This window comes from Bufo bufo, chromosome 4 (genome assembly GCF_905171765.1).
Source record: "Bufo bufo chromosome 4, aBufBuf1.1, whole genome shotgun sequence".
NCBI classification, from domain to species: Eukaryota; Metazoa; Chordata; class Amphibia; order Anura; family Bufonidae; genus Bufo; species Bufo bufo.
The window spans coordinates 372,675,227-372,689,414 of record NC_053392.1 but is presented as its reverse complement, the minus strand read 5'-3'; the positions used below and the strand labels follow the sequence as shown (position 1 = coordinate 372,689,414).

Here is a 14,188-nt window from a genome sequence, read left to right as displayed (position 1 = left end):
CGATGTTATAAGGGAAAATAATACAATCTTCAGAACACCGATCCCTAGCCCGAACTTCTGTTTAGGCCAAGTTTTGATATATATAGATATATATATATATATATATATATATATATATATATATAAATATATTAAAAAAAATACCCCTCTTATTGAATGCCTGTGTGCCTAAGATTAGGCACACATTGGGTTTTTACACCGCCCTCAACACTGAGAAGTGGTGGGGGCGGTGTGAGGGAGTGGTGCGTGGGGGTCCAAATTTACTAACGTTTACATCAGGCATATATGACAATTGAAATCTACTCCAGTCATGGGCTGGATTTCAATCTAGGCCTATGGACTTGCAGAGGATGCACCTGATTAAAGGGAACCTGTCACCGGGATTTTGTGTATAGAGCTGGGGACATGGGTTGCTAGATGGCCGCTAGCACATCCGCAATACCAAGTCCCCATAGCTCTGTGTGCTTTTATTGTGTAAAAAAAAAACATTTTATACATATGCAAATTAACCTGAGATAAGTCTTGTATGTGAGATGAGTCAGGGACAGGACTCATCTCAGGTTAATTTGCATATGTATCAAATCGTTCTTTTTACACAATAAAAGCACACAGAGCTATGGGGACTGGGTATTGCGGATGTGCTAGTGGCCTTTAATGATGAGGCCTGTACCTAGTCATAAATTTGATGCATCCTTCAGCAGTGAAGAGGGTATCTAAGACCGCAGTAAAATGCAGATTTTTTACCCCCAATGTATTCTGTGATAAGCTATAACGAGAGGTGGTTTGGGGATATAGATACTTGAATTTTATAATACAAAACATACTACTTGGGCTTAAAATGCTCATAAATAAATACGAAGAAATGTTTTGAGCTGTAAAATTTCAGAAACAGAGAAATTTGTGTTATGAAAGAAACTGAGAGCAGTAAGAAGTTCAATGTCCTTCACACGGGCTACATGCAACTGGAAAAGTTCTTCAATCCATGTGAATTCTTTATGCTCCTATAAATACAAAAAAAAACAATTAGTATGATACTTTTTTTTATCATTTCAAGCAAATATATCATATTTAATGGGTTTCTCAATGTATTTATGTTGGTTGTACATTGCAGGTACTGTACATTGAGAAATATGGTGTTCAGAATGACTTCCATATATTTCAGCTTTTTCTGACATAGAAGTTAGAGAGCGACTTATTTTTATTACCATTTTTTGTTGAAATTCATGCCACTTGGCGGGGCAGGGTGGCCATACAAAATTTTGCTGTGGGGCCCTATGAGATTTGTGGTATACAGACACTCCCAGTTGCCCTGCAGTTAGGCTTGCTCAGGAGAAAGGAATGGGGATGTTTTCATTGAGAACGGATGGGTTTTGGAAATATTATTATTATTATTAATAATAATAAAACTGATAACACCGCGCAACAATGATTTCGCTACTGAGAGAAAAACATGTGATTAATACTAAAATGAGCGTGCTGATTCCAAACATGAACTCGGAATTTGCCTGACATGTCTAGATTTTAACCCCTTAAGGACCCTGGGATTTTCCATTTTTGCATTTTCGTTTTTCACTCCCCGCGTTCCCATAGTCCTAACTTTTTTAATTTTCCATTCACATAGCCTTATAAGGACTTATTTTTTGTGGGACAAGTTGTACTTTCTAATGGCACCATTTACGGATGCATACCATGTAGTAGGAAGCGGGGGGGGGGAATTCCAAATGGGGTAGAATTGGGAAAAAACGCAATTCTGATGAAGGCTTTTTTACACTGTACATTATGCGTTAAAATTGACCTGTTATCTTCATTCTCCAGGTCAGTACGGTTACAACGATACCCCACTTGTGTAATTTTTATTGTGTTTTAATACTGAAAAAAAAAAAAAAAAAAATATATATATATATATATATATATATATATATATATATATATATATATTTATATATTTATATTTATAACCATATTCTGACCCCTATAACTTTTTTGTAGTTATGTGTACAAGGCTGTGTGAGGGCAAATTTTTTGCGGAACAATCTGTTCTTTTCAGTATACCAATTTGAAGTGTGTGCGACTTTTTATAAAAAACGATGCCCATGATGTTTATTTTTTTTATTAAGTATTTAAATTTTTATTTTAAGGATTAATTTGCAAAAACATTTTTTTAACCTTTTTTTTTACTTTTTTTAAGTCACCTTGGGTGACAATAACTGGCAAGCATTAGATTGCCTATTGTGTTCATTGATGTCTATATAGACACCATTGAACACTTCATTTGCACTATACCAATACAATATTGCCACCTAGTGGCCTGTATTGGTATAGTCATCTAATAGGCACTGAAGCCTGCTTGAGACTTCAGCCTATTAGATCAATGTAACAGGTTCCCCAATCTCAGCCGGGGAACGAAGTTAGCGGAGCAGAAGTGCGCAACTTCCGCTTCCGGACTGCGCAGATGCCGTGGTCACATTTGACCACGGCATCTGAAAGGGAAAATGTATGCGATCAGCCTTATGGCTGATTGCATACATGTGCCGCGGGTCTCTGCTATTTAAAATAGCAGAAACCCGGCGGCTATGGCGCCCACTGCACGTGCAAAAGTCCTTAAAGGGTTAAGATATACATGCGAAGCCTATTCAGTTATAATTATAATGCATTATATTGGAGATATTCCAATGGACATGTCCAGACCTGTTCGGATGCACTCAGGCTGATGTCAGCAGTAATATATAAGGCAAGCTGGACAGAGTTTGATAAAGTGATCTGTTATAGTGCTATCAGTTTTGAAACTTTAGATGGATAAACGTAAATGTGTTAATGATCCAGACAATTTCTGCTACATATGTGGCAAATACACTACTTATTATCAGCGCAAGAATCGAGTGCGTCTTGCAGCTTGGGATGCATTTGTGCTAGTAGTGCAGAACTTCCTTGGGAACAGACGAGCTTCAAACTATGCTAAATTAGTAGACAACATGCTTACAGCATATGAACAACTTGGCTGCCAAATGTCATTGAAAGTACATTTCTTACATTCCCATGTTGACTTTTTCCCACCCAATTTGGGACAAGTAAGTGACGAACATGGAGAGCGGTTCCATAAAGATATTTCTACAATGGAGAACAGGTATCAAGGTCGCTGGAATCCCAACATGATGGGGGACTACTGCTGGTTTTTGCATCGGGAAAATATGACCGTTCACAAAAGCAAAATCAGATGCCTGAAGTACTTCTAATACTACTGGGCCTTGCTCAAGTAAGACTTTTAAACTGAAAAACGAGACTTGAAAATTTTGTTATTCCATTACATTTTCATACACTGTTTACTACGCAAACTTTGATGTAGATCAGGTAATTGTTGGAGTAAAACTCGTTCTGTTCAAAATTATTCAATGCTTTCCAAGTGCTTAATTTATTTAGGCATACTTATGCATAGCAAAATTTTGTGACGTGTTACAAAAATTCTGACTTCGGATTTGTAATCCGCACTGCTCATTTAGTATAGGACAAATGATTTTTGCCGAGTAGCAGACGAAAAGTTTTTTTTTGTTGCGTGGTGTAAATAGTTATAATTAGAAGGTTAGTCTATTAGCCATTTACATTGGAGCCACATATGATCTGGTAATCCACAAGTAATTACAAGTAATGGCCAGGGTTTACCTTTCATTATCCTCTGTACTAGAAAAAGTCTGAAACTCAAATTAGTTTTTTGCCATGTATTAGTGAATCACTATAAAAGAACTAGCCAGGATCATCAGCTATCATCTAAGTATGGGCACTCTTTCACACGGGCGAGATTTCCGCGCGGGTGCAATGTGTGATGCGGTGTGATTTTCACGCATGGTTGCTAGGAGATGATGTAAGTAAATTGATAAAAGTCAAGTTTACTGTATTATTTTCCCTTATAACATGGTTATGAGTGAAAATAATAGCATTCTTAATACAGAATGCTTACTAAACTGTGGCTTTCGGGGTTAAAAAAATAATAAAAATTTACTCACCTCATCCTGTTGTTGCATCTTCTTCTTTCTTCGTCTTTCAGGACCTGCCAAAGGACCTTTGATGACGTAATCGCGCTCACCACGTGGTGAGCGTGGTGATGTCAGCGCAGGTCCTGCTGAATGAAGATAGAAGAACCTTCTATCTTCATTCAGCAGGACCTGCGCTGACGTCACCGCACTCACCACGTGGTGAGCACAATGACGTCACCTAAAGTCCTTTTCCAGCCAGGTCCTGCAAGAAGTAGTAGAAAGAAGACGAGCCCGGCTGCGCCATCAAGTGGATGAGGTTAGTTTTTTTAACCCCACAATGGAACTTTTACTTAGCATTCTGAATTAAAGAATGCTATTATTTTCCTTTATAACCATGTTATAATGGAAAATAATAAAATATACAGAACACCGATCCCAAACCCGAACTTCAGTGAAGAAGTCCGGGTTCGGGTCCTGGTACCACAGTCAGTTTTTTATCACGCGCGTGCAAAACGCATTGCACCCGCACGATAAAAACTGAACGTCAGAACGCAATCGCAGTCAAAACTGACTGCAATTGCGTACCTACTCACACGATTTTCCCTGATCACAGACGCAACGCATCCGGATCTAATCCGGACACGCTCGTCTGCAAGGGGCCTTAGGCCTCATGCACACAACCATATGTATTTTGCAGTCCGCAAAAAACGGATCCGCAAAAAATACGAATGACATCCGTGTGCATTCCGTATTTTGCGGAACGGAACAGCTGGCCCCTAATAAAACAGTCCTAGCCTTGTCCGTAAAGGGGACAATAATAGAACACGTTCTTTTGTGGAACGTAAATACGGACATATGTAAACGGAATGCACACGGAGTAACTTCCGTTTTTTTTTTTTTTATGGACCTATTGGAATGAATGCTTCTGTATACGGTCCGCAAAAAACGGAACGGACACGGTAAGAAAATACGTTTGTGTGCATGAGGCCTTAGGAAAAATCTCTCACTGGTAGAAAATGTAAAACATCTTGTGAAGAGCTTGAGAATACAATCTTCATTAGGCTGTTCTTCCCTTTTTCACCAGGAGAGGGCGCAATTGCAAAGTTACAGATAGCACGTGTTCAAAAGACAGCAAAAGGATTTCTATTAGGTCTATTGCATACGACCGCATGGCTTTTTCAGTATTTTGCGATCTGCAAAAAACGGATTCGCAAAAAATACGGATGACATCCGTGTGCATTCTGTTTTTTGTGGAATTGAACAGCTGGCCCCTGATAGAACAGTGCTATCCCTGTCCGTTATGCAGACAATAATAGGACATGATCTATCTTTAAACGTAACGGAAATACGGAAACGGAAGGCATACGGAATACCTTCCATTTTTTTTGCAGATCCATTGAAATGAATCCATTGGTTCAGTATACGGAACGCAAAAAACGGAACATAAACGGAAAAAAAAACGTTCATATGTATGAGGCCTTACAGAGGACACTCGTGGCACTTAGGCTGGGTTCACATTGCGTTTTTCCTATCCATTTAATGTATACAAAAACATATACATTAAACGGATTCCTCAGACTGATGCCATACAGTTCAATAGTGAAAAAAAAATTGTATTTATATAATTTTTTACCATTTTCAAAAAGAGTATATGTTGTTTTTTTACCAGACTCTTCAGGATACGTGGTGTGCTGCATTTTTGTATCTTTTTTTTCTAACGTATACGTCAAATGGAGGCATAAAAAGTGTGAACCCACCAATCACATTTCATAGTGAACGGAGCTTCGCCGCACCCAGGCCAGTAGATACTAGTCGTGACGTCACTGGGCCCGCGGTAAACAGTGAGAAGGCCGCTGCGCTGATGGAGCGCCGCTGCCTTCTCAAACAGCTGATCGGCGGGGGTCCCGGGTGTCGGACCCCCGCCGATCAGATGCTGATGATCTATCCAGAGGATAGATCATCAGTTTAAACAAAGTGCAGAACATTCACTCAAGATAACATGGATACATTCACATGGAGCAGTGTGGCAGAGAAATGGCAATATTAGACCTAGACATTTCCTGAAGAAAATACATATACTGTAAGGGGCTTAGTTGTCCACAGCAACCAATCAGATTCCACCTTTCATTTTTCAGAGATCATTTGGAAAATGAAAGGTGCAATATGATTGGTTGCTATGGGCAATTAAGCCAGTTCTACTTTACACCAGTTTTGATAAATCTCCCCCATAGGCCCATTGCAGACGAGCATGTCCGGATTAGGTCAGGATGCTTTGCGAATGCGTTCAGTGAATGCGCAATTTCTCAAGCAAAGTCATTCAGTTTTGCCTGCGATCGCTTTCAGTTGTTCAGTTTTTATCGCACGGGTGCAATGCCATTTAATGCGTGAAAAATGAATGGGTCCAGATTCCATGCGGGCGCAATGCGTTCGCATCACGCATTGCACCCGTGCGGAAAACTCGCTCGTCTGCAAGGGGCCATAGTGCTTGAAACGAGCTGACAATGTGTGTGTGTGAGAGAGGGAGAGAGGAGGGGCCGTGCATGCGTGCGGTGTCTGACTACCACCCTGTCTTACAGACTGCTTGAGACATCATCCATAGCAGTTAAAACTTGATTCTCTGAACATTTCTCCATTCATTTCTATGTTGTTGTTTTTTTTTTTCATTTTTAAGCATAAATTTATTAAAAAAGGACAAATCCCATTGACTTCAAAAATTGATAGCGCACCCCTCATCACCAAGAGCTTTGAAACACAGTTTTAACCCAGCCTGTACATAAACTGTATTAATAGCAGAATTCTGCCATTCATTCCTATGGGAATTTTTTTTTTAATGTAAATTTATCCAAAAATACATAACGAACCTCTCAGCGCTGAGAGCTTTGAAACACCATTTGAACAGAATCGGTATGTTAAGCAGTTTGAGTTGTATTCATTGCAGAAAACCAGGGAAGAATAAAATATAAGATGAAGAATAACGATATAGTGTCTTTTCAAGCACCATAAATGTACAAATTGCCACTGTCACCGTTTTATAGAGATTGTGGTTTTCTACACCATTAAAGGGGTTTTCCGAGACTTTATAACTGAAGACCTATCCTATAGATAGGTCATCAGTATGTGATCGGTGGGGGTCTAACACCTGGGACCCCCGCCGATCAGCTGTTCGAGCTTCTCTAAGCTTTTCCTAGGCCAGTGAGGACACGTTCATTTGTCACGTGGTCTAGGTGCAGCTCAATCCTGTAGAAGGCACTGTGGTTGGTGAGCACGGAGAAGGCAGAAACAGCTGACTGGCGGGAGTCCCTCGTGTCGAACCCCCACCCATCAGATACTGATGACCTATCCAGAGGATAGGTCATCAGTTATAAAATCTTGAAATACCCCAGTATTAACACCCAGTATGAATGCAAACTGCTCAGAGCACAACCTGTTGGGGTCTCCTAGAAATTGGAATAGAGAACCTATGGTCTACTGATCCTTAATAAAGCCAAAACTTACAGCACAGCTTTCACTGTAGTCTTCTCTGTGTGGTACAATGAAAGATATGACCTCCATAGGGCTAGAACATTGCTCAGGAGTCTCGGAAGAATTCTTGCAGCTTGTCAAAATTATAAAGTAGTGAGTTGGGAGGTAGACACCCGAATCCTGTACCATCCTGCAATGAAACATATATTTGATTTTATCATTTAGGGAAAAAGGTAAGACTGAATTAGCCTAGCCAAGAGAGGTTTAATTTTTTACCATGTTGTCCAAGTCTCAATTTTAGTAAATAAAATGTGAGCGGAGAAGACGTCACAGATGGGATTGTAGCCCTACACTAGTGTTAACAAGAAACCACAATTTATCTTTCTTATGTCTAATAGAAATCGAAAAACTGAAATTACACAAAAATAGTTTTCAATAAAAAGAATTTTGAAAAGAATAAAAATCTAATCTATGTAATGATGTGAACAAGGAATTACACTATGACACTAATGGGCAGCTCTTAAAGGGATTTCCATTCAACCAACATTTATCTCCTATCCACAGGAACGTACTAGTGATAGGTGGGGATCCTGTGGATAGCTGCAAAAATATTTGCTGTGGGAAACCTATTAAAGGCCATTTATACTTAGTGTCTATTATATTAAAAAAATAAAGAAGTTTTAACAATGTAACCCTTTACTTACTGTTTAATTTGCTCCACAGTGTCATATCGCCCATCAAAATTATAGTCAAATACTGGACCACTGATGACATTAATACTATTCTTCTGTTTTGTATATTTTGCCAATAGAATTTCATGAAAATATTCCCATACCCCTAAAAAGAAAAAAAAGAAAATGATAAGGCTTCCTTTTTGTGGAAAATTTTTGGGAGGTTTGTACAAAAAGCCACACATTTCATGCTTTTTTATTGCAAGCGACTTTTGTTTTTTTACACATTTTTGAGAAAAAGTAGACTATGGAAAATGTTTCAAATATGGCATAACCAGTGCAACTGGCCAAGGCATCTTTTGCCAAAATGCAAAAACAACAGCAAAAATGCAAAATAGCATACATTTTACTAATGCTATATTCACTACATAAATGAAAACAAGGTACTTGGCAAAATATATTTTGATCAAAATAATTTGTGCGACCACAGCAAGGTGACCTCTTTTAGATAGGACCCTACTCTATGACGACTCCTCTCCTTGCACCAGCAGACCTCAAATGAATTCATGGAAAGCAGGCTCCAAATATACATTGCTCTAATTAAAACAGCCTTGGGAAAGAGTGGTTAAGGGCCCTTTCACACGGGCGAGTTTTCCGCGAGGGTGCAATGCGTGACAAGAATGCATTGCACCCGTACTGAATCCGGACCCATTCATTTCTATGGGGCTGTGCACACGAGCGGCGATTTTCACGCATCACTTGTGCGTTGCGTGAAAATCACAGCATGCTCTATATTCTGCGTTTTTCACGCAATGGAGGCCCCATAGAAGTGAATGGGGCTACGTGAAAATCGCAAGCATCCGCAAGCAAGTGCGGATGCAGTGTGATTTTCACGCACGGTTGCTAGGAGACGATCGGGATGGGGACCCGATCATTATTATTTTCCCTTATAACATGGTTATAAGGCAAAATAATAGCATTCTGAATACAGAATGCATAGTACAATAGGGCTGGAGGGGTTAAAAAATAAATAAATAATAATTTAACTCACCTTAATCCACTTGTTCGCGCAGCCGGCATTTCTTCTGTCTTCTTCTTTGAGGAATAGGACCTTTGATGACGTCACTGCGCTCGTCACATGGTCCGTCACATGATCTATCACCATGGTAAAAGATCATGTGATGGACCATGTGATGAGCGCAGTGACGTCATCAAAGGTCCTATTCCTCAAAGAAGAAGACAGAAGAGATGCCGGCTGCGCAAACAAGTGGATTAAGGCGAGTTAAATTATTATTATTTTTTTTAACCCCTCCAGCCCTATTTTACTTTGCATTCTGTATTCAGAATGCTATTATTTCCCCTTATAACCATGTTATGTTATAAGGGGAAATAATACAATCTACACAACCTTGAACCCAAACCTGAACTTCTGTGAAGAAGTTCGGGTCTGGGTACCACATTCAGTTTTTTATCACGCGCGTGCAAAACACATTGCACCCGCGCGATAAAAACTGAACAACGGAACGCAATCGCAGTCAAAACTGACTGCAATTGGGTACCTACTCACACGGGTTTGCCGCAACGCATCTGGACCTTATCCGGACACGCTCGTGTGAAAGAGGCCTAAGAGTACACAACCAAAATGGAGGTAGCTACGTATCCAAATGTATACTGCAAATTAAATTACAAAGTTAGTCAGCATGTCTTTTAGAATGAAGTAAACGCACAGGAAATCACAGTGGTTCACACTGTTGCGTTGGATCCGAGATTCCAATCAAACATCTGCATGGCGTTGTATGTTCTCCCAGATCCTCCAGTGTGTTTCCTCCAGATTCTCCAGTTTCCTCTCAGAAATTAGAGAACCTGGAGGAAATGCAGAACACTTTACAACCAATTGGGGTTGTCTGCTTCTAGGCCATATAGCCCCTTTTAACAAGGGCTGTCACCTTCTGTATCTTGAAATGTCCGTTTTTAGTAACTACTTGCATTCCTTGTGCAATAACAATTCTAAAGCATATATTCTTATGGGTCTATGTTGTACCAACCCTCTATTGGAAATATATGAATGACTTGTCAGCAGTCTGCAATAAGGATCCAACTAGGTGTCGTTGAGGGTGTGTCCCTGCACAGTCTGACACAGTGTGTAATCAGTGCTGGCAGTAGCAGACTGTGCAGGGGCACCCTCTCCCCAACTGGTAACACCCAGATGGACCTTTACTACAGACTGCTGGCAATTCATTCATACACTTCTAGTAAGAATAATAGAGAAACAGAATAACATACAGCCATGTCAGGAGAGGTGACAGGTCCTTATTAAATATACCTGTAAATTCTCCCAAATTATTTTACCTGCAGCTATCCTGAATAGCAAAACGGATCTAGGCAGCCATCATATTATATTGGCTATCATAAAGCTTTTCTAGAAACAGATTAATAATTCTTTTCAGCCCTTTTCAGACTTTGGATGTGCTAGTCTAAATTTTTTTGTAGTATGTTTAGAGGATAGCTCCCTCCTTTAGATTAAGCACCCCACCCATCTGCCCAGGGCTTCTTTGCAGAGTATAAATATAGCTGGTTCCTACACCATCCTGAACATTGTAGGCTTTAGTTAGGCCCAAGAGAGGCAGTTCTGTTAGTGTTAGGCTAAGTTCACACGAACGTGTGTGATCCGTGGCCGTATTGCGGCCCGCAAATCGCGGGCCGCAATACACGGCCACAGTTCCGTGTGAATTCCGCATCACGGATGCGGACCCATTCACTTCAATGGGTCCGCTAATCCGGAATCGCGGAACGGCCGCACGGGACGGGACCCCTCGGAAGCACTACGGAGTGCCTCCTGGGGTTACGTCCCGTTCTTCCGTTCCGCAAAAAGATAGAACAAGTCCTATCTTTTAGCGGAACGGTCGGATCCTGACCTATGGCCGGCGAACGAGCATTGCGGCCCGCTATTTGCGGGCCGCTTCACAGGCACGGGTCACACACGTTCGTGTGAACCCGGCCTTAGGTCCCCATCTGCAGAAGCCACCTTGACATTAGTAGATGGGCCTGACACACGTTTGATGAAAAATGTGCGCGAAGAGCTTCCATTTTTTATGTATAGTAGGTATAATACCACTTTAATCCAGAATAATCCCTAGTTCTATTGTTTGCATGTGTGGTGTGCTGTCATACATTTTTTGTTTTCTGTTTGCATGCTAGCTTTATAGAGGTGCACTTGTGACTTTGGTTGTGCAAGTCTAAATTTTCTTGCAGTATGTTTGGAAGGTAGCTCCCTCCTTTAGGCCTCTTTCACACGACAGTATGTCTTTTTCAGTGTTTTGCGGTCAGTTTTAAACGGATCCGTTGTTCCGTTTTTTGTTTCCGTTGTGTTTCCGTTTCCGTTCCGTTTTTCCGTATGGCATATACAGTGTACAGTAATTTCATAGAAAAAATTGGGCTGGGCATAACATTTTCAATAGATGGTTCCGCAAAAAAAACGGAACGGATACAGAAGACATACGGATGCATTTCCGTATGCATTCCGTTTTTTTGCGGACCCATAGAGTTTAATGGAGCAACGGAACGTGATTTGCGGCCAAATATAGGACATGTTCTATCTTTAAACGGAACGGAAAAACGGAAATACGGAAACGGAATGCATAAGGAACACATTCCGTTTTTTTTGCGGAACCATTGAAATGAATGGTTCCGTATACGGACAGCAAAAAACGGCCCGCAAAACGGAAAAAGAAAAACGGCCGTGTGAAAGAGGCCTTAGATTGAGCACTCCCCACACATCTGCCCAGGGCTTCTGAGAAGAGTATAAATATAGCTGGTTCCTAAACTGCCCTAAACATTTTAGGCCCCTTTCACACGGGCAAGTTTTCCACGCGGGTGCAATGCGTGACGTGAACGCATTGCACCCGCACTGAATCTGGACCCATTCATTTCTATGGGGCTGTGCACATGAGCGGTGATTGTCACTTATCACTTGTGCGTTGCGTGAAAATCGCAGCATGCTCTATATTGTGCGTTTTTCACGCAACGCAGGCCCCATAGAAGTGAATGGGGTTGCGTGAAAATCGCAAGCATCCGCAAGCAAGTACGGATGCGGTGCGATTTTTACGCATGGTTGCTAGGTGACTATCGGGATTGGGACCCGATCTTTATTATTTTCCCTTATAACATGGCTATAAGGGAAAATAATAGCATTCTTAATACAAAATGCTTAGTAAAATATGGAGGGGTTAAAAAAAAAAATATTTTTTTTAACTCACCTCATCCACTTGTTCGCGCAGCCCGACTTCTCTTCTTTCTTCTTTGATGACCTCGGAGGAAAAGGACCTTTGGTGACATCACTGCGCTCATCACATGGTCCATCACATGATCCAACACCATGCTGATGGACCATGTGATGGATCATGTGATGAGCGCAGTGACATCATCAAAGGTCCTTTACCCAGGTCCTGAAGAAAGAAGAGGAGATCCGCTAAGCGACCAAGTGGATGGGGTGAGTTAAATTTGTTTATTATTTTTAACCCCTCAATGGACATTTTACTAAGCATTCTGTATTAAGAATGCTATTATTTTCTCTTATAACCATGTTATAAGGGAAAATAATAAAATCTACAGAACACCTAACCCAAACCCGAACTTCTGTGAAGAAGTCCGGGTTCGGGTCTGGGTACCAAACATGCTGATTTTTCTCACGCGCTTACAAAACGCATTAAAACACTTTGCACTCGCAGGAAAAAAATTGCGCATTTTCCCACAACGCACCCGCATCTTACCCGCACATCACCCACATTGCCCGTGTGAACCCAGCCTTAGGCTTAGGTTAGGCCCAGGAGAGGCAGTTTTGTTAGTGTTTGGTACCCATCTGCAGAAGCCACCTTGACGTTGGTAGATGGGCCTGACACACTTTCAAAAATGTGCGCAAAGAGCTTCCATTTTTCACGTATAGTAGGTATAGTGGCACTGTAATACAGAATAATCTCTAATCCCTAGTTCTTGTTTGCATGCATAACAGTGTGCTGCCATAAGTTTTTTGTTTGCTTTTCAGGCCTTGTTAGTGTTAACTTACCTAACTCTCCTTCAATCACACCATTCCAGTGGTTCCAGCGGTCTTCCGCGATCACTGCAGCCAATCACTGGTTTCAGCAGTCACCTGGGGTAGCCTGGCTAATCATTGCTACAGTGTCAACTCCCTTATGGGAGTTAAAGCCAGTGATTGCCTGCAGCAATCTTGTGAAGTAACCAGTGACTTCATCTCTGCAGAGCTGGTAACTAGTGTTGATCGCGAATATTCTAATCGCAAATTTTTATCGCGAATATCGGCACTTCGAGAATTCGTGAAGATGTAGAATATATTGCTATATTTTCATAATCACGAATATTCTAGATAGTAACCTCCCTTCTTGCTTGTGGGCCAATGAGAAGGCTGCAATATCTTTATCAGAGCTTAGCAACATCCCTAGCAACCAATAGGAAAGTTGCCTACCCCTTACTATATAAAAACCTCCCCAGCAGCCATTTTCTGCAGTTTGTTTGCAGTTCTGAGAGAGAGAGAGAGAGAGAGCAGTGACTGTGCTCTGTGCTTTCATCTGGATCCTATTCCTTATCCAATTACATTAGAGAGTTAGTTAGGTCATATATATAATACAGATAGTTAGTGGGAGATAGTCAGTGTAGGTTAGATAGTTATATAGTGTAGCTGATAGGTTCCAGTGCAGGGTGTTAGGTAGTGTGATAGGAATTACTGTTTCTCTGCTGTCCATACATACATGCTACAGACATAGTGCTGTGATGTCACAACAATACTTAGTACACCAATCAGTAAGATCTCCTCAGTCCCGATAAAATGTGAAGTTGCATGTACTGCCCAAAAAATATGCGCATTAGTGCCGATTTGTGCAATCACAAAAATAATGAGATCACGAATCCTAGAATTCGCGAAATATCACGAAAACTAATATTGCCTATGCCGCTTATCACTACTGGTAAAGACTGAATGCACCAATGGATGAGAGACACACGGACCGTGGGTATTAAGCCGCTCAGTAAGGCTTATTTTTCAATTTTAGAGCAGTGTTCTGTTAACTTCTTTAG

General features: G+C 40.9%; 1 protein-coding gene across 1 annotated transcript in view; it reads right to left on the bottom strand.

The window, feature by feature from the left end:
• Positions 1-657: 657 nt before the first annotated feature.
• The window catches only part of ENPP1 (ectonucleotide pyrophosphatase/phosphodiesterase 1), a 164,159-nt gene continuing 150,628 nt past the window's right edge, over positions 658-14,188 (bottom strand). The window contains exons 23-25 of the mRNA XM_040429149.1: positions 8,135-8,267; positions 7,464-7,620; positions 658-1,001 (exon numbers count right to left, since the gene is read on the bottom strand). Of these exons, the coding sequence (XP_040285083.1) occupies positions 843-1,001; positions 7,464-7,620; positions 8,135-8,267 (449 nt within the window). The 3' untranslated portion in view covers positions 658-842. The remainder of the gene's footprint in view (positions 1,002-7,463; positions 7,621-8,134; positions 8,268-14,188) is intronic.